The following is a 27855-nucleotide window of genomic DNA, read 5'->3' as shown; positions in this document are numbered from 1 at the left end:
CAAAATATAAAGCTGTAACTTTCATAGTACATGAAGTCAGCAGGCTACATACAGAAACCAGTTTTTATTCTTTAAACTTATTCTCTATGAGGAACTCTAGGACATAAAAAGAAGCTTATTTTAAATCCTGTTAAATGACTGGATTTTGAGAAAGTGTTACCAGATGAGTTGGAGCCTCTGGTCCAGAGGGCCACATGGAGGGAGCACCTGGGATGGCCCCCAGCAGGGGACAGTCTTCAAACTAACTGCCTGTATCACATGAGGCAGAATCCAAGGCCCCACTGGCATCACTGGACAGAACCACAGAAAGTCCCATCCCGGTGAGCCTCTCCAAGGCTGGGTTTCCTAAACAACCAGAGAGCTCAGTGAGAGAAACTGCCCCTGATGCCCATCTGATGGGAACAGCTGTGCCTTCCACCTGGTGATAAATCAGGGAATGCTTCTCTACCAGTGTAAACATCCACATGCCGCCATTCCCACTGCCAAGTAGACACCAGAAAGCCAACTGCTGGTCACTGCCGGGTGACGGGTGAAAAGATTCTTACATGCTTTGGGAAGTTTTTTCCCACACATCTGTGGTTCACCAGGGCCTCTGACGCTGGCTGTTTAGATCTCACACCTAGGGACGAAGAGACATCCAATGTGTAAGTGCTTGTGGAAAGCAGAGCTTACCGTAGTATGGATAAATGAAATGTATACTGCCATCCCAAACCCTGTTTTTTTAGACAAGGTCTCACTGTGTAGTTTGGGCTGGTCATATTAGGTAACCCAAGCTCGGCCTCAGACCTGCTGCAATCCTCCTGCCTTCGTCTCCCAGGTGTTGCAGTTACAGGAATACACCAACCACCATGCCTTGTGTTCGTTCCCAAACACCTTTTAACCGATAGTTCCAAACCTTCTCAATACACCTCTGCCACCACCACCACCACCTCCTCATACACAATATAGCCTCTTTTTCGGCCACTATTGGGTGGCTGATGCCTCTGTGGGATTTCTTCCTCCTGTCATTTCTGGATCCTACATTTCTTGGTGTTAGGAGACATACTAACAAGGTGGGTGACAGGAACGAGGAAAAAGAAGTGTAAAAGGCCTTCAATGGTCTCTGACTGGAAGGCATGAAAATATTAGATGATGATCATGATTAGAATAGACTGAAAATAGATATAAAATAGTAGTTTAATATGTGACTTACATGAATTTTTATAATTTGGAAATGCAGGAGGAAAATCAGCAGAATACCAAATCTGGTGTGCCTGTAAAAAGGAGTTAGAAATAAATACCAACCACTTATACGGTAACAGAAATCTAATAAAATTCCTTTTTCAATGTTGTCCCCTCTTCAAACTTCAAAAGGCACTTTGATACTGTTATCAAAAAGCCACTGTAGGGGTGGAGATGTAGCTCAGTGGTAGAGAGTTTGCCTAGCAGGCAAGAGCCCCTGCACTGGAGGAAAAAAGCCACTGTAATAACAGACAATAAGTAAAATGGAAAGAAAGTTGAGGAAGATACTTATAAAATAGGATAGGCAAAAGAGTATAATCCTAATATGTAAACCGCTTATAAAATCAATGAGGAAAAGCTAAACAGCCTGTAGAGAAACAGAGAAAGGAAATATACTCTGTCTTTATTCATGGATTCCCTATTTGTGAATTCACCTGCTTGCTGAAATGTACATGCAACCCCACAGTTATCTTGCACTGCACCATTGAGGTAATCTGCACAGAATGGCAAAAACCCTGACATGCCTGCTGCCAGTGAGGTCACAGTGTGAACCAGACCTTCTCTGAGCTCCAGTATTGCAATCAGTATCTTTTTTGCATTCTATGTAGAGCCACATTCTCTGCATTTTTTGTCAGTGATTTCTGATTTCACTATTTAAAATGGCCCCAAGCCCAGTGCTCAAGTGCTGTCTAGTGTTCCTAAGTACAAGGCTATGATTGTGCCTCATGGAGAAAAGACATGTTAATTAGGCTCTGTTAAAGTGCTGTTAATAAATTAACAACATCTTAATGAAGTGTCTAAACAGAAGCATTCATAAAAACAAATTCCATATTGATCACTTGACAAAAATGTTGTGACTAGAGGCTTGTGAAAACCTGGCCTTGTATTTCTCCAGGGCCAATGGGTCAGTATGGGTGAATTCAGTATTCACTTCACAAAATATAACTACCGTAGATAATGAGAAGCAACTCTAATTCAGGAAAAAATGTAAAAATAAACATAAGAGAAGGTGCTCAGTCTTACCAATAATCAAAGAAAATGAAAGTAGAGACTTGAAACAGTATCCTCCACCAAATTGAAAAACATGATTCTTTTTCAAAGCAAGTGTTAAGAAAGCAAGCACTCTTGGCACTCAGGAGGCCGAGGCAGGAGGATTGCTGTGAATTCCAGGCCAGCCTGGGCTACATAGTGAGTTCAAGGCCAGCCTGAAATACCTAAGGAGACCCTGTCCAAAAAAACAACAAATAAACCAAAAAGAAAAAAGAAAACAAGCACTGTCACGTACTATTGGGTCATGAGGCTAATTCTCTGGAGGCATTTTAGCCATATGTAAGTTAAGCATACTTTCTGATCCAAGAATTCCACTTATGGGAACACACTTGAAAGAGATGTATTCACAATTGCAAAAATACATTTTCAAATTGTCATCACCATAACATTGTTTATAATAAATTTGAAGAACCTAAGTACCTGATGATGGAGGGATATTTTAAAATTCTGATATATACAGTTAGTGGAATCTGATATATCCATTAAATATGATGTCAGATAACTTTGTTAACAATAAAAGGTGTCCATGAAGATGTTGAGTGATAAGAAGCAGATTTTAGAAGTCAGTGTCCAGTGTGACCTCATCAACATAGTGTGTACATATGTACACGTATCTTTATGCACAAGTAGAGGTATTTGTAAGGGAATCCACTAAACTGTACATATGATTTGTCTCTGGGGGTGAGGAGAAAGATTTCAGATGATTTTTACTTCTGTCCTCTATATTACTGGAAAGCTTATAATCAGAGAGGTGCAGTTTTGGCTCTAACTGCCACTATTCTGCATGTCATTCTTGCCATGCATAGGGCCAGTGAAAAGCTGGTGAGCCTCATCAGCTGTTTATAATTGGTAGTCTTGCTTACCTTTGTATCCCCACCACTTCATAAAAAGTTACACACATAATAAGCACTGGGAAACAAATGTTTGATGAAGGACTTCTTAAAAGCCTGACCCTTTTTAGTTTGCTTTTTATGAATAATATGTGGTATGCAATCACTTAAGCTCTCCGTGTGTAAAAGATCGCTGAGAAACGTTGGACTTACCACTCTGTGCTTGACATCAAGTGGAGTTTTCAAGGACCCGGTTATATCAGGGAATCAGCCTGCGTGCAAAGGAAGACCAGAAATGAGAACTGAATCCACTGTTCAAATAAAATTTCTTACATTCCCAATTAGGCTATTACCAACAAATTGTACACACATCATTTGTTCCCCTTTAGCATTGACCAACAGAAAAGTAGAGTCAATCAAGTAAGACAAAACCATGACTGAAAATTAATCTGTGTGGAGTTTTGGGTAGGAATAAACATTTTAATGTTCAGAACATTCTTCTATGACACATAGCTTATATTCTTCAAATCAGGAGGAACTGAGGCTATGTTGAAATGCCAAGGCTGTAAATTTTCTCTAAGTTTCCAGGTTCAGGTATATTCTTTTAACAACCTTACTGAGTTATAACTTACCCTAAATTAACTGACCCTAAGTGTACGGTTTGATGGTTTTCAGTAAACTTACCAAGTTATGCAACCATCACCATCACCCAGCTTTAAGCATGTTCATCACCCCAATGAAATCCCTCATACTCATTTATAGTTAACCCCCTTTTCTACCACTATTCCCAGAAGATGACTAATCTCTTTATAGATTTGCCTTCATCAGCTTCTTCATATAAATGGAATCATACATTACATGGTCTTTCATGTCTGGCTTCGTGTAGTTAGCACAATATTTTTTAGGTTCAGCAATTTTGCAGCTGCTTGAATATTTTGTTCTTATTTTATTAATGAGTAGTATTCTATTGTATGAATATACCAGATTTGTTATCCCCTCATCAGTTAATGGAGATCAAAGTCATCTCCAATTTTGGCTACTGTGGACAATGCTGCGGTCTACACTCACTCACAAGTCTTTGTACATACGTTTTCATTTCTTTTGGATAAAATCCTAGATGTAGAATTGCTGGATCCTATGGTAGACTTGTGTTTGACTTTTAAAGACACTGCCCAATTGTTTTCCAAAGTAATTGTGCTATTTCATATTCCTACCAGCAAAGAATGTTCCAGTTTCTTTACATCTTCACCAACATTTATTATCTGTCCTTATGATTATAGATATGCTAATAAATGTGAAGCACTATCTCATTGTGTTTTTAATTTGCATTGCCCTAATGGCTGATCATGTTTAGTTCTCTGGTGTATTTTTATTAAAAATGACCCAATAAATGCTGATAGGGGGCCTTGCTTGGCATAATACAATAGGCTCTGGTTATTAAGAGAGAGTGGAGGGAGAGGAATAGACTTCGGCAAATACTCATTGTTATTTATGCTGATAAATTTTTTTAAGCCAAAGTCAAAGAGCTTGACAAATATTTAGTTAAATTCCTACGGTAAAAGAAGTGGATAAGAAGTGGATCCTGCAAAAGCAGCTGATTGTTCCATTCTCTGTGAATTCTTTAGCCTTTCTGCGTTCGGTAAGACTTTTATCATGCCCACAGGGCCACCAGAGATTTAGCTAGCATTATGTCACCTTTCCTTTTCAGAATTATACTAGCTAACCATTAATTAGTAAATGATATGGCTATATGATATTAAAGCTTTATAGAAAGTTATTGAGGCATTTGATGTACTAGGAAAAACCAAAACCAAAACCAAAACCAGACATTAGAATTTGTGTTAGACCACTGCATAAGGCATTTACATTATTTGTGGCCATCTTTTAGGCAAACTTGTTCTGACCTGGGAATGTGTCTGATTTTCTCAGATCTGTTTATACACAGGGATAGCAGAAAGTTCACACAGGTTGGAATATAGTTAACTAATGATTTTTCTTTGGGAGGTTACAGTTGAGAAAATAGACCCCACAGTGCAACTTGACCTCAGCAGCTTCATCCCCCTTTGGATTAAGGATGCTTAATATGACCCTAATTTAACAGCCTCTATCTACCTTCCTGCTTCCACTTCTTAGCTCTAGAATTGGGAAATTGTGTTGCTGAAACTAATCATTTTAATAATTGCCAACAAATTCTACCATTAGATATTTGGTCCTTAAATGTTATGCCAACCCTGGTGGAATATTATGAGAATTTAATTTTGGTGGTGGGGGGGGGGGATGGATAAAATGAAATAAAACTTATTTAAAAATAAAAGAGAAATCCAAGTGGTCTTTTAAAAGTAAATTATCAAGAAGGCAAGTGTAGGTTTGTGAGCTTCTGCTCTTACAGAATCAGCTCAAGTGTGGCAAGATTCCTCTAGGTCTTCTGTTCTAATCATTTAGTCCACCTACTGGGTGTCTGTCATAATGCAACTGTCAGCCTTTGCCATTCAGTCTTCATTTAATAGACTGGAGCTAATTCAGTCTCTTAACTTCCCATCTCTCAGTTCCCTGAAACTTGAGTCCCTTGAAATGAAGGTTCGTGAACATAAAACATAATGTTGGAAAATGAAGACAAATCATTCTCCATCTTTTTAAAATTATATGTACACAAAGAAGGAGAATTTAGATTAAACATTAACAGCTCTTAGCCTGAAGTTCTGAGATGCTTGCATTGCTGGCTTGGAAAACTGTCCTTGTGGATATTTTTTTGAATAGAGAGCCCAGAGCTTTCATCAGTTTTTGTCAAAGTGTCTCAAAAGTATAATATCACCGTCTTACAAAGAGGCTTGTTAACCACTGGGATAGATTACAGAGCAAATCTCTTTCCTGACAGATTTTTGACAGGTTTCTAACAGTAAGGCATACAATGGTATGTATATTAAATAAAAATTATCCTTCAGGTTTTTTTTACTATAGTCTTTTCTTGAGAATAATAATAGCATTATAGTTATGTGAGAAAAACATTTTTGCTGATGGGAGACGCATGCTGAAATATTTGAAAGTATGATGTTATAATGTCTTTAATTTATTCTCAAAAACTCAGCCAAGAATCACGTACAGGTATCAGTACATAGAAATTGAGATAAAGCAAGTTGTTAATAAATGTGGCAAAATGTCGATGAACCTAAGAGCAAACAGGTGGTGTTGACTGCAATATTCTTTCAACTTTTCTGTGGATTTAAATGTTTGTTTTATGTCGTAAGTAGAAGAATAAGGTATTCATTTATGTGCCTTAGCCTCACAATTATAAGAAGGTTATTATCATGTTTTATAGATGACTACAAGCAGGCCTTGAAAAAACTTAGGAAAACCAGGCAGCAGCATCCCAAATTACATTTGATCTATAATTAGAGACAGACCTAAAATCAATGCTGCACCTTCACCCTATCTTCTTCTCCATGTAACTCCGGGCCCTGTCACAGAAGGTCACCTGACGTGTTCACGGCACCCACCGAATCATCACAGTGCCCACTACAGAGCCATTGTTTAAGTTCACAGGCAAAATCCACTGCAGCCACCTCCTAGTGGATGTTATGCTTGAACAGAAAGTGCACGAAGTAACAGATGGCATCTTGTGACCTTCTTAATAACAGGCTTGGCTGCCAATGTTCCCTTGTGTCCAGGCTCTGCAGGGAATTTGGAAACTGTTGCCTTACACTTGAATATTTTCCGGCAAACACAGTTAACCATTTATTAGTTAGCTTCCTAATTTAAAATAGAGAAAGCAAAACTACACAAAACCAAGTCCCCACCACCTGGAAGGAACACTGCTATTTCCTGAGTTGGGAGGCCCATCCTGGGATTCTTTGGCATGCGCTCGTAGAAATCATGTGGCATAACTGTCCTTTACAGTGTGGTATGAAGAGCTCAATTCCAGGCAAAGTGAGTGTCGTGCTGCCTAGATTTATTGATGATCAATGTGATATTTTTCCCTTTTTGTAGTTCAAAAGAAATGTATGCACTTCTCACAGCAAAGCATACAAATGGGGCAGAAAACAAACAGAATCCTGGCATTAAAAGTTCCTTCTGCTGTGACAGTTCACACCCAGTGTGAATGTGCAGATCCTGTGGTGAGCAAAGCTGGTACTAAGTCTCCTTGTTCCCTGCTTCATGGCAAGGAACCCTAGTAGGACCCTGGGTAGCAATGGCTACTGGGATCCATAGTGGGATGCAGAGGGAGAGTGAAGGTGCTGCCCAGGCGGGAGTCTGCCCCCGACCTCACTGCCCGATGATCCCACAGGGACAGTTTTTCTTTGTAGATAATGGGAGGCAAAGAGGGTGGCCCTGAGGAAAGACAATGAAGACGCTCATGCCAAAGCCTTTCATCACCTCTTCTCTGTTCAACAGAATGGACCTGGAAGGTCTTGTGCCAGAATGGAAGTGCTGAGATCTGTCCCTGCCAGACAGTGGGTGTGGAGAGCGTGGTGGAGGAAAGGTAAGAAGGACATTCACAGTGTGTATACAGGGTGGGAGGGCAAATGTGGCACCCTGGGGAGAAGCAGTTCAGTTGACAGGTGGAGTATTGTGCAGAGTCACACAGAGAAGTAAGGATGAGGTCTTCTTGGGGAAGGTGGGTAGCAGGCTTCATCCTGGATGTCTCCCTGCAGAGCTGACAGGGAGGTAAGAATCTTCCTGTTGGCCCCATTTCAAGACTACAGAACACAAGGGCCTTGGAGAGGGGACACTCACCCCACACCTAGGAAAGGTGACCTGGGTACAAGGGGGCCCTGACTGGGGAGCTGTGAGTCTCTCCCCCAGAAAGCTGGTGACAGGGTGTCTGGTTTGGTGCCATTTGTCACTTTGTGACCCATCCCAGGGCCAGCCTATAGTCCCTACATCATGCAGACCGGAGTGCCTGTGTAGAAAGCCAGGGCGAGCCCTAACCCATGTGCCTCCTGCTCCCCTGTTGGCCCACAGCCTCCAAGAGTAATAAGCTTTGGAAATGATCCAAAAATAGCACAAGGGGGCATCCCTGAGACACAACCAAAGCGAAATAATGAAGCTTGGAAGCCATGACACCCACCTTAGTAAGAAAAGTCTTTCCCTTGCCTTGGGTCTCAGTTCCTCCCATAGACATTCACCTGCTCTTTTCTTCTTTCCCTTTCACCCAAAAGCACCTTTGCAATTACTTGTTCCTGCTACACATGCATGTATTTCAGGTTTGGGGTTTGCCTGGCTGATCTAAGCCCATTACAGAACCTAGGTGGGGAACAGAGGATAGATATAACCAAAATCATGTGTATGAGCAACCATCCCATGAGCTGTTTATTCATCCCATTTTTAAAGTATTGGACTCTAAAGACTACCATTCAAAACATGAGTATGTGAAAAGGCTATTTCTATAAACTACATTCTAGTTTTAACAAGTGAGTTATAGGTTGCCTTTTGGAAGAAGAATTGTAATAAGGGACTGGCTCTATGAGAAAGTATGTTGTGGAAAGGAAAATGCCAACAATGAGGGGAGCATACAGACCCTTGATCAGCAATGATAGGGCATCTGGTTTGAGTTGAGCCCTGTGTAGGGTGCTGGAAATAGAAGAACAAACATGACAGACAAGTTCCTGCCCTCAAAAAGGTTATGTCTGGGGAGGACACAGAGGTATTAAACAAGTAAACAAATACAACAATACAGAGGAAGCAAAGTAGGCACCAACATGGAAACTGAGGAGAGAGTGTGAAGAACTTAACTTTAAACATGGCATCCAGGAAAGGCTTCTTTGAAAACATGAAATTTAAATCCATTCTTGAGGGCTAGATCTCAGCTGAGAAATAAGAACAGCATGTGTAAGAGTCCTGAGGTGGAAAATGGCTTAGCATTTTTAAGTCACTAGATGAAGCCGATATAGATATAGATATAGATATAGATATAGATATAGATATGTAGATATAGATATGAAGCAAAACTCAGAAGAGACATGAAATGAGACAGGAAAGAGGCAGAATCCCCTTTATGCAAGCTTTTGCAGGCTTTGGTATGGAACTGGGATTTTATTGCAGGTGCAAAAGGAGACAGAGAAATAGCATCCTCTTTATGCATTAAGCTCTCCCAGTGTGGGGAAGGACAGGGTTGGCAAGGCAATCTTAGTGAGTTCTCACTGCATTTTGAATCTTTCTAGGTTTTTTGAAAGGTTTCCCAAAGAGTATAAGTGGTATTAAAGGAGTGGGAGAAAAATGAGTATGTTTAAGAATGGACACAAATGTTTAAAAATGGACACAAATTACAAATCATATGCATACTATTTGGTTCTTGTCAATATTCTCCTAGACACATCATCATCCATTGTTGTGGCTTCTGTCTAGATGTCCCCCCAAAGCCTCATGCGAATGAGGTGGGGCTTTTTTAGAGGTGGCTGGATCTAGAGTGTGTGACACTAGGATTGCTTCATGGTGCAACGCTAGGCTAAAGAGCACTAGGATTAAGGGTGTGAGTGCTACCCACCCTAAGTAGTCTGGATAAGATAAGTGGGGCAGGAAGATGCTGTTAAGGTCCCTTGTTGCTTTTGCTACTTTCTGCACTTAATGAGCTGTTTCTTCCCTGCAACACTGCTCTGCCATGTGCCACCCTGCCTTGGAGCCAACCAACTATGGACTGAAACCTCTACAAACTGTGAGTTAAATAAACCTTAACTTTGGGTGTTGGGCATTTTGTCTTAGCAATGAGAGAAAAGTAACTAAGACATCCATATAAAAGAATATACATAGATAAAGCTACTTCAGACACTTGAAACTTGTCTGTGGTTAGGAAATATCCAAGGACATCTTACACACACTGTCCCATCTGGGCTCCGAGGTTTTCCCACCATATAAAACCCCTCCCAGTACATATCACATCTTGGGAAACAGCAAGAACAAAGGATACTGGCTTCCTCTTTGGCAAGGATAACGTGGTCCCAGCCTAGAGATGCACAGGTGTGGGACACAGGCATGGGGCTGAGGACTAGAGCAAGGGAAGGGACAGCCCACAAGTGCTGGCCTGCCAGGGCAGAGCATGCTCTGCTATGCTCCTCAGAAAGTTGCTTTGGACAGAAAGCTGGACAGAAGCTTACTGAGGAAATAAAACTGGCTAGAATCTGTTTAGCAAAGAGAAAATAAGCAGAAAGTTGACTTAGTTATTTTTTGTCATATTGCCATTTTACGGTGCTTGATTTTCTTTGTTCTTCTGAATATGAGAGATGAGCACGTGACGCACTACATGCTTCCTCCAGGGAGCCAGGTCAGAAAAGCCATAACCAAATCGAATACTTGGTAAGAAAATTAATATTAGTGCAAAAGCAAAACCACCTAATACAGGCAGAACAAATATGACTGAACTCTTTGCAAGGTAGTTGTGAAAAAAGAATTTGAGAACTTTTTTCCTGTCACGATCATGAATCACATTTAAGAAAGAACAGCCCATCTGATCTGCTCGAATGGATGTTACAGAGGCAATCAGTAGACCGATGTCCACTAGTGGCAAGCAAGTGTATATAGGTGGGATCTATTCACAATGTGATCCTGGATTTCATGTTTGAATTCCTTTCCTTAGGGAATTCTAGTCCAATTAAAGTGGATAATCCAAAAATCAGGTGCAGAAAATGAAAGACAGCACAAAAAGAAGTTACCATGTGACCAAATTAAATTTTGCCATGAGACACTGTCAGTCACTCAATGAAGAAAGCAGACATCAGTTATATTAAAATGATACTTGAGGGGAATGAAGAAAGCAATATGGGCAAATTGATAAATCATCATTATGAATATGTACACTCATGCCATTTTACCTGACCATAAAAATAGGAGAGGAGACAGGAAACAAACAGTGCCTATTGCATAGCAGTAAATTATTGCATTTTTTGCTCAAGTTATCACCCCTCAAAGACTCTTGCCTTCCAGCAGTGGGCCTGCACAGCCACCTGTGTAGACCATGGGTGGTGACTGGGGTTAACAGTATTTGGAAGAACACAGACAGCAACCAAAAGGGAATAGGATTGCACTGTGAGCTACTCAGATCAGACGCGCTGTCACCTGGCCTTACTCTGAATGATGGGATCGGGCTGTAGGATTTCCCACACACTGGCTCAGACTTGTCTCCCAGCAATATGTAGTATCTTTCAATTTTCTGTTCTTTAATGAAAAGGGAGAAAGAAAGTCTTTCCTAATTTTAACAATAGCACAAATTGTTACCTTTTCTGTCCTCCTGCATCAATAAACGATAAAGCAAGCCTCAAAAGTTGAGGCTCGAACATACTATTCCTATAAAGTCACAATTTTATAAGGAAAACCAGCAGAATAGCCACCGTCAAGGGTTAATGTGAAAAAATTTTCTCCTATGCATTTAGGAAATACTCATATGGCTGCAGGATAAATTTCTACCAGCTTTCAACACGTGTGCATTCACACACACACACACACACACACACACACACAGATTAAAACTTTAAATACTACAGCAAATGGGTAAGCAGCACCAGAATGTTTTATAAAGTGCTTAACAGTTCACTTGAGTTTACAATCATTAATTTTACTAAATCTTCAGAGCTTCAACACAGAGATAGAAATTATATGGGAAGGCCTATTGTGTTTCCACCTCAAAATCAGAGCTTGTGGTAGAAGGGACAGCGGTGTCCTTCTCTGGTGTGCAGCTATTGCTAGGATGTGGCTGCTCTGCCACAGCCTCCTCTTCTGAGCTCTCTGGCATCACACTGGAATGTGAACGGAAGTGTAGCGCATCACCTTCCGGCTGAAGCGGAGAAAGGAAACGTGTGCCCCTTTACCTTTCTTTCCCCACCTGCCAGATAGACACAGGATCCTAAGGCGCCAGGAGATGATAGTGCCCCCAAGAGGTAGGAAGTCTATGTCCTTAAAATCAGACCACATGGGAGGTCTGTAATGAAGAGCAGACGCTTTGGCCTTTATACGAAATCTTCTTTTCCTTTATTGTGTTTGGGGGTTAACCTATATAGCAGTTAGTGTTAGCCTAACGTAACTACAAAAGGGTACAGGTGGCTATAATTAGTAAATATAATTTACTGTTGATTAGTCCTAGCCTTGGTTTCTTTTCCTAGTTTTTGACATCTGAGTACAACTCAGATATCTGTAGTTAGCTATTGTACTTAATATCTAGAGCTCCAAGTTCCAGCGGAAGTTCTATCCTAGGACTAAAATAGAGGAGGAAAATTTTTGACCTGGGATAACTTATTTTTTAAAGCAACACATCCAGAGTGGAACACGGTCACTTTCTTGCTAGAGACAACTAGCATTTGATAGGCAAATGGAAACCAGAAGGACTACCATCAGGAACCTAAAAGCAGAGGAGCATGATGTCAGGAATATGGTGGAATAGGAGCTATCTTCCATAATTTCCCTACAAACGCAATTCCCTCAACCACGAAAGAGAGTTCATGCATCCAGCTAAGAAGTTCTAGGACACCACCAAAGTAAAAACAATTCAAGAATAGAATCATGGTATAGGGTAAGAAGAACAGTTTCACTTTGCATACATCACTCCTTCTCCAACGTGGCTCAGCACAACACCAAGAGCCATCTCTGCCTGTAGTATCTCCCATGAGGGAAGGTAAGAGTATAGTGATAAACACCTGGCTCCTCCAGCCATACAAGATGCTGTGTAGGAGGCCCACTCTCTTCTTACTACCACATTCACTGCAGCATTATTCACAATAGCTAAGACATGAAAATCAGCTAAGTGTCCAACAACAGATGAAAGGATAAAAAGCATGTGGTATATCCACGCAATGGAATATGTATGGTTCAGCCTTTACAAAGAAGGAAATTCAGCCATTTGTGACAACATGGCTGAGCCTGGAGGACATTAAGTGAAATAAGTCAGGAACAGAAAGACAAATCCTGTACTGTGTGATTGCACTTATATATGGAATCCAAAAAAGTCCAACTCATGCAAACGCAGAATGGAAATTGGGTTTCCAGGGGCTGTGGAGTGAGGAAAATGGGGAGACTTTGGTCAAAGGGTACAAACTCTAAATTATACGATGAATAAATTCTAGAGATCTAATAATGTATAGCATAATGATTATAGTTAACAAAAATGTACTGTATATTTGAATTTTGCTAAGAAAGTAGATATCAGGTGTTCTTGTCTTGCACACAGAGTAATTGTGATATGTTAATTAGATTTACTGTGTTAATCATTCCATAATGTGTACATATATTAAAACATTTTGCTGTAAAACCTAAATACATGCAATTTTGTATGTTAATCCTACCTCAATCAAGCTAGGGAAAAAAATAACCTAAAAGTTAGAGCTACTGCAACATTGGCAAAAAGGCTGTGTGCTCAGAGGGACTGATCATCTTGCATTTACCTTTGACATCTTTAGTCTCTTGGGTACCAGCCCTGCAGAGCAGAGGATTGTGGGTAGAGCTGTTTGACAATACCATCCTAAAGAAAGCAAATAGCAGAAAGAAGTTATACACTTATGGGTTTATAAATTACATAGCCTCTAACTTAGAGGGATTTTCACCCACCTTTTCATTTGATTTCTTAAACTTTTGCTGCTTCTCTTCCTCTTTCCATGTTCCCGACCATAACCCCACACTTTCATTAAATCAATCTGAGTTGGATTTTCTCTCTGCCTTCAAGGGATTTGTTTGTTCTCTGGTTTGTTGTAAAACAGTAAAATTTTCAACTTCTGTGCATGAAAAGCTCAAACATTAAGTTCATAATTATTTCAACAAGACTTATGCGTGTTTCTCTAGGGAATTGCTTTCAAAATAAGATAAGTGCTATGCATGCAAGAGGAATGATTACAATAATTATGCTGGTTTCCAAATAAAACTTAAAAGTTAATGGCAGTGGGATAACTTGGTGACTCACAGATGCTGTGTCTATCCTTTCAAAGCCATCTGTATCTCAGTTTCCCTGAATACAGACATGCCATTCTTTTAAGCAAGAAGGAGTGTTTTGGGAATCACAAATTATTTTGCACAGAATGGACAAAGTCATCGGTTGATAAAGTGCAACACATCATAGCAATTACTCAGTAAGCGTGGAGACTACGTTATTAGATGCAGACAAGTTTGGATTGTTATAGCATCCTATTTGATTGGCTCTGCTGTTATTATGAAATGTCCCTCCTTATCTCTAATACAGTACTTCTTGCCTTCTGACTGTCCTATCTAAAGCAATTCTCTTCCCCACTCCCCCCTCCGCCATTTCCTCTCTACTTTTTAATACCTTATTTCCTAGGTGCAGTTTTAAGTCCACAGCAAAACAAAAAGGAAGGTACAGAGATTACCCATATAGGCCCTGCCTCACACAGACACTTCACTCATTTGTTGCAATCAAAACATGATCACCCCTCCTAAGACCACAGGACTAACTACATTAGGGTTACTCTTGGTGTTCAACAGTCTACAGGGCTGGACAAGTATAACGGTATGTAACCTTCATTGTAGTACAATATATATTCACTGTCCTAAAACACTTCTGTGCTCCACTTATTTGTCCCTCCCCCTCTCCACCAATCCCTGAAAATCACTGATATTTTTACTGTTGCTACAGTTTTGCCTTTTCCAAAATGTCATACTGTTGGAAGCATGTGGTATGTAGCCTTCTCAGAGTGGCTTCTTTCACTTTATAATATGCATTAAGTTTCCTTCTTGTCTTTTCATAGTCTGACAACTCATTTCTTTGCATCGCTGAATAATATCCCATTGTGGGTATGGACCAAAGCTTATCCATTTACCTACTGAAGGACACTTTGGCTCCTTCCGATTTGGGGTAACTATAAATAAAGCTGCCATAAATATCTGTTTCTGTGTTTTCAACCTAAGTTTTCAATTCCTTTGGGAAAGTACCAAGGAGTGCAAATGCTGGACCCTATGGTAACAGTGAAGTTGAATTTTTAAGAAGCTCCCGAACTTTCTTCGGTGACACTGTGCCATTTTTGCATTCCCAGGAGCATGACAGAGAGTTCTTGTGGGTCCATGCAATAGTTAACTGATAGTTAACTGTTGTGTCGATTTGAGTAAGAAACACCCAACTAAGTGGAGTAGCATAGCTCTGGGTGTGGCTGAAGGGATTTACTGAAGACAGAAGACCCCCTGGGTGTGAGTGGCACCGAACAATGGGCTTGTTGCCTGAATGGGATGAAAAAGGGAACAAAGAAGGAAAGTTCGCCTCTGTTTCTTTGAAGGAGCTCCAGTCCTCACTGTGACCTGGGATGTCGTCTCCTGGCTTCCAGCCCAGACCCTTCAGCCTCTTAATACTGACTCCCAGGGACACTACAGTGAGCTCCAGGCCTTGGACCGTTGACTGGATCCTTCATACCTGTGCACTCTTCCACACCTGACTCTGTATTGTTAGCCTTTGTTAGCCTGCCTTGTAACTCTTTATTATTTCTTTATTAGATGTGTTTCTCTAGTGAGCACTAACTGATAACACTCCACATTCTTGCCTTCATTTAGTGTTGTCAGTGGTCTGGATTGGAGTCATTTTAATAGGTGTCTAATGGTATATCCTTGTTGTTTTAATCTGCATTTCCCTAATGACCTACAATGTGGGGCATCTTTTCATATTCTTATTTACCATCTGTGCATTTTCTTTGATGAGGTGTCTTTAAGGGTCTTTGATGCATTTTTAAAACAGTGTTTATTTTTGAATTGTTGCATGTTAAGAGCTCTTCATATATTTTGGATAACAATCGAGTATCAGATATATTTTTGCAAACATTTTTTTTCCCTGTTTTTGGATTGTCTTCTCATTCTCTTGACATTGTCTTTTTTCACAGAAGTTTAAAATTTTAATGAAGTCCAGCTTATCAGTTATTATCAACTGACAATGCTGAGGACTCCTGGTCAGGTATGTTGTAGGACACCCTTGAATTGACATTTCTCTCATGTTTTTCTCATGACTACATGCAAGTAGTATGTTTGGGGCAAGAAGACCACAGAGGTAAACTCACTTTCACATTATACGAAGGACACAGACTACCCTGTGACTTATCATTGTCAGTATTAGCAATGGTTTGAGGTAGTGAGGGAGCGTTTGTCAGGTCTCCTCACAGTAAAGTTCCTCTTATTCCTTTCTGTATTCACTGGGGAAAAGTCATTCTGCATAGCTCACACTTAGGGAGTAGTGAGAGTCCTGTCCTATCTCTTTGGTCATGAAGCAACTACACAAATACTTTGAAATTCTTCCAGTATGAGAAATTTGTCCTTTCTCCCCCATTAAGTATTTATTCAATTATTTATTTCTTTATGCCAGCATAAACTCATGGATATTTTATTTATATTTTGGATTATAATTCTCTCTCTCTCTCTCTCTCTCTGCTTTCTTTCTTCCTTTTCTACTACAAATTTTACACCTTTGAGTTCTTTTGGTTGTCCCCATCATTTTGATTTAGTTCCTGTGTTGATGCTTGTCAATTGTTTATGGTAGGTATATTTATTGCTAGTATGGAGAAGCCTTAGGAGATGACTACTTCTCAGAGATGTCTTCTAGGTGGACTCAATTTTGGGTTTTGAGTTTGTTGCAAGATCCTACCTCTTCATTTTATTGAGGATGAGAAATCGCTGCCTATTTAGCCTAGCCCCTGGTTCTTTGGCATTGGCCTAAAGTATTGTTTATGACCCTCAGGCAATCTCAGTCTCAGTATACAAGGAAGAACAACTAATTAGAACAATTATGTCACCTTGGCTAAAGTAGTACAATCAGTAACAACAATAGCATCAAACACACTCTAGAAAGTGACAAACTGTGGTAACCATGAATTTGTCATCTTTAACTATATGAACAAGATCTGTAGTTATGTAACAAAATCTAAAACAAACCAGAGAATTGTAAACAGCAAATATCCCCTCAATATGGCAATTTTACCCTTAGGGGAAAAAGTTTAAAAGGGGATAGGGGGAAAATCAAGAAATAGAAGAAGAGAAAGAGATTAGAAGCAAGGCTGGAGGACAAAGGAAGATCACACAAGCTTTGGGAACAGGTGAAGAAGATGGGTGGAAAGAAAGAAGAAACAGAAACAAGAACAGAACAAAGCAACAATCAAAAAGCTAGAAACAATGTTCACACATGTAAAACCAAGAATAAATAATCAGGAGCCAGGAATTTAGCTCAGTGGTTCCGCCGCCTGCCTCACAAGCAGAAGGTCCCAAGTTCGATCCCCAGTACCAAAACAAACAAAAAGAATAAATAATCAAGAAAAAGATAAAAAAAATTAAAAGTGAAAAATAACAAAGCAAAGAAAGAAAGAAAAGCAGAAAAAAATGTCCTCTTCAGGGTGTATTTCTGCTTTCACAGAGAGAGGAGGCAGACAGAGCCCAGATCTGTGTTGACTGATCCCAGCAAGTCAGCAGTAGAATTGTGGAGGTGGTGGATAATCCCAGAAAACCTGGGCTTTTAGTTTCACTGAAGTTTAGGCTGCGTCTGGTTTCTGGCTGTAAGGCTGGGACCTGAGCTGTTCAGCCCACAACATTCCCTGTGCCTCCTTCCAGCTTAATTCACTCCCTGACCTCCTGCTGGCTTGAATTTGACTGCACCTCACCCTAACACTAGAAGCCACTAGATAGAGCCAACTCACAGCTGCTTTGAGTTCTGAGCTCTGTCCTTTCCAAGATGGCAACCAGCCAACCACCTTCTCCTGGGGATGTCTGAACCTGAATAAGTCACTGGTCACTGGTCCATTCCAATGGTGGGTTTCTCCGTGGATGCCTCTGGAGTCGCTGATAGTCACCGTGTGTCTGCAGTTTTCAGCCCCTCTCCCATACTGCAAGCCAGGGCTCAGGGAGAAAATGCTATTTGCCCCCTCCCTCTTCCGTGCTATGATCCCTCTCTTTGTTCTGCCCATGGGCTCCAATTCTCACTTCAGATCCTTGCTGGGTCCTGGTGACCCACTATCCTCCTCCTTTTCCTCATGTTGCTATATTCCAGTGCCTGGATTCCAAATATCAGAGAGGCTTTTTCTCTGCTGCTCATCATTCCACCATCTTCCCCTATCATTTTATTGTTTTGTCTTTTGGCACTTTTACATTTTCTGGCACTATAAGATACTCCACATTTATCATTTATATCTCCTGCCCTAGTCTGAGAATCAATCATTTCTCCAAGAAACGATGTTCTTTTTACCAGAGAAAGGTATCAGAAACCAAAATTGGCCACCAGATGTGCTTTGTTACAAAGTATTGCTCCTAAGTCTCCTCAGCTAGTGGTCCACATTGACAGGCTAAGAATAATGACTTTCGTCCAAAGAGAAAAAAAAAAAAAAATATATATATATATATATATATATATATATATATACTAACTTGTGTATAAATATCATTAGAGGCTCATCATTTATAAAGTGATAATATATCCTTTTTTATATTATGCAAAACATGAGTCATACTGATGTATCCATTTTTAATCTATTAACACATGGGTCACTCTAGCCTCTCCCTCTTACCTTTTACCAACCATTCCAATAGCAAGAAACCTGCTTCCCACCATTTATCACCCATTTGGTTACTTGTTCAATTCCAGTACTATATATGCATATAGTGGTTTCAGAATCATTACCCAAACCAATATGGGAAATAACTTTATCAGCTATAGTACAGTGCTTATGTAAAGTTCCTTTACTCTTTTGGTTTTACAAACTCTATTCATTTCCAAAGTTACTTAGCCTTTAATCTCACACTGCCTTCAGTGAAGTTGCTCCATACATTAACATTTTCACAATCTTTATTCTTGGCTCTTCCAACTTCCTAAATATATATATTTTTCATACTGGGGATTGATCCTAGGGCCTTCCTATGGATCAAAATCCCCAGCACTATTTTGTTTTCGGACTGGGTCTTGTAAACTTGCTAATTTGCCCATGCTGGGCTCAAACTTTCAATCCTCCTGTCTCAGCCTCTCAGAGTACTGGGATTGCAAATGTGCCACCACACTCAGCTAATTTTTAAAAATTTGCATGTTCTCCTTGTATAAAATTTGCATTTCTTGTTTGTGGTATATAGTGCTGTGGGCTTTAACAAATATTTAATGTCTTATATTCACCATTACTGTATCATGCATAATTGGCTCACTGACCTAAGACATCACTATATTTCACCTGCTCAACTCTTCCTGATCATCTGGCAACCACTGATCTATTTACTATCTTAGTTTTACTTTTCTGAAAGTTATACATTCAAAATCACACAATGTGTGACTTTGTTCAGACTGGATTCTTTAGCTTAGGAATATAGATCTATGACTCATTCATATCTTTTGTGCCTTGATACCTCATTTCTTTCTGCTATTGAACAATTTTCCATTGTATGGATGCACCAGAGCTTATTTGTCCATCTTTAAAGGACATCTTGATTCCTTCCAATTTATGATAGTTATGAATAAAACTGCCATAAACATCCATGTGCAGGTTTTTGTGTGGACATAAATTTTCACATCAATTAGGCAAATATCTAGGAGCATGGTTTAAATACTAAGACTATGTTTAGTTTTATATGAAACAACTTCCCCTCTTTGTTTTTAACAAATCTTCCTGTGTTTCTGTTTCTGGTAATTGTTTCCTTCATCAGACTGTAAGCTTCTTGAGGGAAGGGACCATGTATGTGAAGCCACAGCATCTGGTTTAAGACCTTATACATAGCAGGTCCTTAATAAATGTTTAATGAAAGAACAAATTAATTAATTAAAAGCCTTCATGATTTAAAAGGGGTATTCATTTTTTGTTTTTGTTTTTGTTTTGGTACCGGGGATCAAACTCAGGACCTTGCTTGTGCGAGGCAGGCAGCAACACCACTGAGCTAAATCCCCAGCCCTAGAAGAGGTATTCTTTTTTTTTTTTTCACTTTTGGTACGGGGGATGGAACTCAGGATCTTGTGCTTGTGAGGCAGGCGGAGGAACCACTGAGCTAAATCCCCTGACTAAAAGAGGTATTCTTAAGGGGCTGGAAGCATAGCTCAGTGATAGAACACTTCCCTATGCATGAAGCCCTGAGTTCTATCTCCAATGCAGCAAAGTGAAGAGCATATATATATATATATATATATATACATATATATATATATATATATAGTCTTATACCTGCCTTAGAAACTCCAAAATGGAATACTTCCCTTATTTTAAAATTGGCATATAATGGGGACCAACAATGATGTTTCCTAATAGTATAAATTCTGCACCACCCTAATCCCCATTCTCCCAGTGCACATCATGAACTTTACATATTTGCTGTTAAAATTGGTTTAGAACCAAATGATTAAGATTTCCACCAAGTTTCTTCTGTCTTGTAATAATATGGCTATTCACTATCTGGAGTGGGTAAAAAGATGAGGAAAAATATTTTTGTAGACTTTAGCATTTTCCTGTCCTACTACATTGTAAATGATCAGTCATTGCATTTTTAATTTCAACAATCCTCTTTGGACCATTAACCAATTCTCTTAACTTTATTATACAGCCACAACTATAGAATCCTCACATTATATAGAAATATAAAAATGTCTCTATAGTTCTACCAAATTTTCATCCATTTTTGCTCAGAATTTAAGCAGATATTTGTACTTAGGACTAAAATGAGCCAAGAAAGATTATTAAAACCAAATGCAAATATAGAAAATAATCAGTAGTTTTTAAATGAGCTTAATCTGCCCTTCATCTTTATAACACTTTTTCTTAGCCTTTAATAGAACAGGCAGTTCTTTTCTACAATGAGCAGTTGTGCAGACTATATTTATATGTCTGGGATTCCCCCAAACCAATCACTTTGCAAGCTTGGGTCCCTTTGTGGTTGGCAATGTTATAAGGCACCTTGGTTTGAATGATTCATATAATGACCACACTCTGAATAGGAAACAAATTCAAAGTCCTGTACGTTTTCACCAGCTGTCATTTGTCTGCATTTTTTCGCGGCTATTAAATGTCTTTTTTTCTCCTCTGATGAATGGTTCTGGTTGGACACTCGCTTTCAAACATTGTTTTCAGAGACAACCCCAGTAGTGCTTGAAGATTCCCCTGTCTGACCAGCAGTGTCTCAAGGATTGCAGAATTGGCAAAGGGACTCCCAAAGCTAAGTGTCAACAGATTCAGGAGCTGTCAAAGTACTCAGACTAGACTGTTGGAATAAACCAGACAAGGCACGGGACTGAAAAGTACTTCTGAAACATTTTATTTTATTTATTTATTTATTTATTTAGGTACCGGAGATCGAACTCGGGACCTTGCACTTGTGAGGCAGGCGCTGGAACCACTAAGCTAAATCCCCGGCCCAACATTTTAATTTTAAGTACTTTGTTTTGGTGATTTGAAGAAAACCCAAAAGGCAAAGTAATATTTATTAGAGAAGTATGTGGGTTACTCCTCACATCCAAAGGTTGAGACAGTAATCCAACTGACTTTCAAATAAGATTTCCAGAATTTGGATATTTACTAATCAACATCCTAAGGGACAGATTTCTTGAGTCCTCATACTTTTCTAAACCCACACTTACACTTTCTGTCTCACAATCCCAGAGTTCCTGGCAGCTCCCTAATAATGCTGGGGACTAAGTGGTTCTTTGCTGTGGTCCATACTCATTCCTTGGGGCAGGATGCTTTTCCATTCCCCACCCTGGAGGAAACCTGCTTTGTTTAGTACTTTCCAGAAATACTACATTCCCTCCCCACCACAGACACTATAAATCTCCTTCGCTTGAGCTGATGACTTATTTCTATAGTTGCAGTCACCATGTAAAATTGAAGTGAATGTTCTGACCATGGGCCTTTCGTAGGCCTGGCTACAAGTGAGCCTGGCTACTCAGAGTCTTTGGGATGCCTCCTAACTTCAGATGGGGCAAACAGGACAAGTTAGCCCACATTCTTCTAGCTCTGAGGGAACTTTTTAAAGCCTGAAAGTGGAAAAACTATACAAGAAACAAAGTGAAATTCTTAGGAAAATTTTCTGAGGAAAGAACACAAAATGTCCACAGTTTAGTCAAATATTACTATTCCTGTGCCTTCAGGAGCAGGTGGTAGTTCTATGTCATTTCAGGAGTAGTAAATAGAGAATGGAATCATAATTTCAACTGGTAACTGACATTTAGCTCTTCTTCCCACTGACATTTACACAGGAAAATGTACAAGGTTAACGTCTGTGAAGTCTGTCAAGCTCTACAATGCCTCCTTCTTCTAAAAGCACTCCTGTCTATTTATAGTGACATACCAGGTGCAAATGACAAAGGAATCTTACCGTTTACACCCAGGCGCATGCTGTCCTGCTCTAAAAGTGAAGCGGCTGCAGGTGGACTCATCCAGTTGTTTTTCTCAGTAACTGCCTGAGTATGTTGTCACTGAAGAATTGGACCATTGTGTTTCATTCTGCCAAGATGCCCGGGCGTTGTATCTGATCAGATCAAGCTCTTGAGAAGTAAGAGGGCTAAAGGGCAGAAGAATTTGCAGAGTCAAGAACAAGAATTGTGACATAGCTATGGATGGTATGCTCTGAAGTACAAATTTTCAAACCCTCTGCATAATGAAGAACTCATTTCCTTCTGTTAGCAGGAAGCCATCCACTGGGCTCACCAGGCCTTGTAACTCTGACAGTTCAGAGTGCAGAAGCTTAACTGTCTCAGGTATTGTTGCCAAGCAACATATCACAAAATTCCATAAATACTACCCTCCCCCCGCTCCACACACCCAAATTTTTAACAAGCAAATTTGTAAGTGAGATAACTTCTGGTCAGTGCTCTACAAGATATACTGCTTTATAATTATGGTAGGAAAGCACTTGGTAAAATTATTTGTCTACTACTGTGATATAAAAAAATTAATGATTCTTAATGATGGTGGTTTTAAGAAGTGGGAACAAGGGATAAAAGGACAGTGCCAGGTGTCCATTTCCTCTAAAAACCTAGTCTCCAAGTGTGTGGAAAAGAACACAGAGTGCTTGTGATGTCAACAATAGCAGGTGACTCAACAGCTTCTCATATGTCACAGAGCAGTGGCGCTCCTGCTGGTGGACCCTGGGGCCACCCTGAGAGCTGTGAAAATAAGTAGAAGCCCAGGACCCAACACTGTAGGTTTTGATTTAATTGGCTGGAGGAGGATTCAGACATAAGCATTTGTTCAAAGCTTAGGCCTAGAGGATTCTAAAGAGCAGCCAGGGTTAAGAATTAAGGTCATGGGGGGCCAGGGATTTAGCTCAGTGGTTTGGCTGCCTGCTGTGCAAGAGTAAGGACCTGAGTTCAATCCTCGGTACCAAAAAAATAAGAATTAAGGTCATGGAAATGCCACAGTGAACCTTTTATAGATTGAGAAATCATAGCCTTCAATGTGCTACTCATGAGATCACACACAATAATAATTACTCTAGATCTGGCTAATGTGTTTGCTCATTCTCACTTCTCCAGATTAACAAACAGTTCATTGGCAAATCAAAATGAGATTGCTCTTAAACATATGAAAAAATGTTCAACATCACTGGTCATTCGAGAGATGTAGATGAAAACAATGCTGAGATTCCACCTCACCCAAGAAAGGATGGCTGCCATCAAGAAATCAACCAATAACAAAGGCTGGTGGGGTTGTGGGGAGAAAGGAACCCTTCTCCATTGTTGGTGGGAGTGTAGACTGGTGCAACCACTGTGGAAATCAGTATGGAGATACCTCGAAGAACTAGGACTGGAAGTCCCATTTGACCCAGCTATTCCCCTGCTGGGTATCTTCCCAAAAGAATCATATCACAGTGATATATGTGCACCCATGTTTATAGCAGCACAGTTTGTAATAGCTAAGACTTGGAAACAGCCCAACTGCCCATCAAGTGGAAAGTGGATAAAGAAGATGTGGGGTTTTTTTTTATAAAATGGAGTACTACTCAGCCATAAAGAATGAGAAACTAGAGACATTTATAGCTAAGTGGATGCACATTGAGGTGATACTCTTAAGTGAAATAAATAGGACACACATGTATAAATACTGAATAGTTTCTCTGGTATGAAAAACTAAAAGTGTAAATAAGGATCAAAATGTATAATTGATATTGTGAAATAGGAAGAAAAGGTCTAAAGGAGTAGGGGAAGTGGGAGGGGTAGGGGAAAGGAAAGAAGGGAAAAGAAAAAATATGAGAAAAGGAAAAAAATGGAAACAAAGTCTTTGTAAATAGGGAAGGGTAGAGGAGGTGAAGGGAGGGCAGGAGAATGGGGAAAAAATAAGAACCAAGATACATCATGTAAAGGCGCAAGATCCCAATGATGAATGTAACTGTACTGTATACCTAAAATGTACCAGTGACCTTAATGGGAAAAAAATAAAAGCAAACAAAAAAATGAGATTGCTCTTTTGCATTCATCCTTTCTCTTACCTCTTATCTCTTGTTTTGTTTTCAGTGCTAAAGATGGAACCCTGGACCTCCTGGATGCTGGTTGAACGCTCTACCACTGAACTATACCCCCAGCCCTCTTACATCTTTTAAAGTGAGGCTGATACATTGCATTATATGTTTCTTCAAGAATGAAATTATTTGCAAATGCTTCTTAGTATGCAATCCTAGTTAATATTCCTTAAAATGTTGAAATTTGGAGCATAAGTACCTTTGCCCTAGGGAAAAGATTAGGCAGATATCTGGAGATTCAATTGCCTTTTCTCATGGAGTTGAAGGGTCTTAGAGTCATTTAAATGAGATCAAAAGAAGATGGAGATAAGAAGTGAAGGAGAGGAAGCTGCTTGTGAATATACCTGTACTCCCAATACTTTGGTAGGCTGAGGCAGAAGGACTGCAAGTTTAGTCCAGCCTGGGCATCTTAGCATCAGAGAGACTCTGTCTCAAAAATGAAATAATAAATAAGGGCTGAGGATATAGCTCACTGCAAAGGCTCTGAGTTCAATCTCCAGTACTGAAAAAAAAAAGTGAAGGAGAAGAAAGAAAACTGGACTGCCCAACTCTTTTCAACCTACTTAATGCCAGTGAGCAGCTGGCTATGTCCTTGTACCTTCACCTGTTCAAGCAAAAATGGTGATTTTACTTAAAACTCTGCTAGCAATTATTACTGTTTTGAGACAGGAAAATAATGGAACAAATCGTGAAAGGCTATTTGTAGAAAACACTTTTAAATTTTCTTCTCAAATTATGCGACAGTCTATAAAATGTGGAATAAAATAAGGTCTTTTAAAGATAAATTACAGTATAAGTGTCCCTTATTATCACTTCCTTGTCCTCTGTAATATTTTGATTACTTTTCTCTCTCCAAATCAAGTATGACATCACTTAAACAATCATAATCTCAAGAATCAAAAGTAGTGACAATTTCGGTGAAAATGTTTCCTTTTGAGTTCAGATACAATTGTGGGTTAGTTCATCAATCTACTAGATGTTGAGAAAATCTGTTAAAAATAAGTTGGACTTCCTGGGGTGGAGGGCTTAGCATGTGCTAGGCCTTGGATTTGATCCCCGACACTGAAAATAATGAGAGTATAAATGGGACAGACTAATTTAATTGGCATCACATGTGTGTAATCTCTAACATTTCCTAAGAGCCTCGCATGCACGCTTCATTCTCGCATTTCGTGCACACTTCACTTTCTCACGGACACTTGCTCACCACTGATTCATCTTCTGACTTCTATGTTGGAGAGTTCACACTAAGAACTTGCTTTTTGTAACTGGATTCCAGTGAACTGCGCTTTTCGGCTCCAGGTTGTCAAATGTGACAGAAGATTAATGAAGAGTCCTGTGACAACTCTGGATTGCGAGGGCAATTTAGTGAAAACAGAGGCTAAGTGACCTCATACTAAATCAAACCAGCAGGGGGCGCGCAAACCACCTGATGCTAGGGAGCCTTTGGTGGCTGGCCGCGACCCCGCTGCTCTAAAGTAGCTGATGAGTCTGACGAGCTGGTAATAGGTATTAATGAAAAGGGTTTCATGGTTAAGTTAGTTTAGAACAAATTGTAATAAACTTTATTTTTCCTGTTGGGTTTCCCAGAGCTTTCTTTCAAAAGGGCCTAGACTATGCAGTGTGGTCCTATACTTGACCACAGAACTCTTTTTTCCAGGTGGGACATCTCTGGAGACTGCAGTACTAGGAAACAACCAGCAGCTGGAGAGGCTAGTGGTCTCTATAGCTGACACAATGTTTGGCCTGTGGTCTCTAAAATTTACTGTATCTCCAGCCTAAAGCACCGACAGCCTGACAAAAGGATCAAGTAGTATTGTTTTTAAACTGAGAGATAATATGAAGCAGTCAAGTACACACATATATACTTTATGTAACCACATGCAGCTGTGATCCATATTCAGCATTCTACAAGGCTCTTCCATGACCACCTTTTCCCATCAAAATCACACACACACACACACACACACACACACACACACTCCTCCTCCTCCTCCTCCTCCTCCTCCTCCTCCTCCTCCTCCTCCTCCTCCTCTGCTACCACCACCACACAATACCTGTAACCACGATTTTGGTTATTAGTTCCAAGGGCTACTACTTCGTAGCTTAGATATGTCAGGCTACATGCTGTGAAGACAGAAATTTACTGATGTTGTTGGAAAATGAGACCAGGTAAGGTAAAGACCAGGGAAGACTAAATTACCTTTGAAAAAGAGAGATGGTCATCTCAGCCCGGATCTGTCCCTCCTTCCTCTGTAAGGCGCCAAATTCTAATATTTGGATGAGTGTAGCCAACATCTGAATCAGCATATATAATGCATACTAATTAATCACTGTTTGAGTTTTTCAGTAATAATAATTCCTAGTCCTTGATTTAGGAGTAATTTCTCCATACTTACTACCTGCGATTTGGAAAGTTTGCATAACTTATCACAGGCTGTGTGGTAGCTGGTCACAGGAAACATGGAACCACTGGCAGCAAGAATAGATGGAAATAAAAGAAGGGTAAAGTGCACAAAAACAGGAGAAGGAAATAGATCAAACTAGTGAGGAGCCTAAAAGGAAGACTATTTTTTCTTGGCTTTCCTGAAGTTTATTTTTGGTTATGTTTACTCTTTGGAAATAGAAACTGACTATAAACAGTGTACATTGTAAGTCTACTTCTGGTTAATAAAAAGTGTGTGAGTGTGTATATCTATGTTTAAGAGGCAAACCCGGAAGGCTAGATATAAAATGTTGATACTATAAATGAGTGGGAAGATAAACATGATTTTTACATTTTTTTCTTCATCTTCTTTACTGTTTTTTAATGAATACATGGAACATATAATCAGACCCAAGATGTTATTTTACCAAAATGAGAACAAACTGAATGCATCCACATATCATCAGTCAGTCAAATCTTGTCAAGAACGTTTTTGGGTATGCATTTACTTTTTCATAGTGTAGGCCTTCAGAAAAAAGAAAACATTTAAGGCAAAGAGATTGGAACCATCTCAATCAAATATGATACTTCATAACTGTTGTCTCCTTTTAGTTCTGGGTCCTGTAATCAGAGGTAGGAGAAAATGAGGTATATAGCTCTTTAGCTCTGTGTGTGTGTGTGTGTGTGTGTGTGTAATTGGGGATAGGGGAATAGGATGGAGGATGGAGAAGATCTGGGCTTCCACTGAGGAAAGGTTCTAGGTGTATATGTGGACCTCGAAGTGAGGAAATGGGAAAGTCTGTCTTCTCATAGATACCCACGATGAAGTACTACACAAATTGTGTGCCACATTCACCAACAAATGAAAATGCTTGTAATAGCTGAAACTTTAACAGGAGCAGTAATAATGGTCATGGCATCATGAATTTCTCAGCCGTCCTTCTGGAATTAACAATGTAGTAATAG

General features: G+C 39.8%; 1 protein-coding gene and 1 long non-coding RNA gene across 3 annotated transcripts in view; one reads left to right on the top strand and one right to left on the bottom strand.

Moving 5' to 3' along the window:
• CUNH4orf51 (chromosome unknown C4orf51 homolog) overlaps window positions 1-24462 on the bottom strand; it is a 40747-nt gene extending 16285 nt beyond the window's left edge. Inside the window, 5 exon segments of the mRNA XM_087193348.1 lie at window positions 546-619; window positions 1193-1253; window positions 3315-3373; window positions 13463-13539; window positions 22323-24462. Of these exon segments, the coding sequence (XP_087049474.1) occupies window positions 546-619; window positions 1193-1253; window positions 3315-3373; window positions 13463-13539; window positions 22323-22555 (504 nt within the window). The 5' untranslated portion in view covers window positions 22556-24462.
• LOC147823374 (uncharacterized) overlaps window positions 1-25249 on the top strand; it is a 28648-nt gene extending 3399 nt beyond the window's left edge. Inside the window, exons 1-5 of one of the 2 annotated variants that reach the window (XR_015443968.1) lie at window positions 613-7025; window positions 7491-9750; window positions 14774-14880; window positions 15890-15960; window positions 24460-25249. This is a non-coding gene — a long non-coding RNA (uncharacterized LOC147823374). Of the gene's footprint in view, window positions 1-612; window positions 7026-7490; window positions 9751-14773; window positions 14881-15889; window positions 15961-24459 lie in introns of those variants that run through there. The other variant, XR_015443967.1, reaches the window with a different exon arrangement.
• Window positions 25250-27855: the final 2606 nt, after the last annotated feature.

This window comes from Heterocephalus glaber, unplaced genomic scaffold (genome assembly GCF_053883595.1).
Source record: "Heterocephalus glaber isolate CG9 unplaced genomic scaffold, H.glaber_assembly_v1.0 deba00001587, whole genome shotgun sequence".
In the NCBI taxonomy this organism is placed as follows: domain Eukaryota; kingdom Metazoa; phylum Chordata; class Mammalia; order Rodentia; family Bathyergidae; genus Heterocephalus; species Heterocephalus glaber.
Note: the sequence above shows the minus strand (reverse complement) of the source record. Positions and strands in the feature narration are given on the sequence as shown.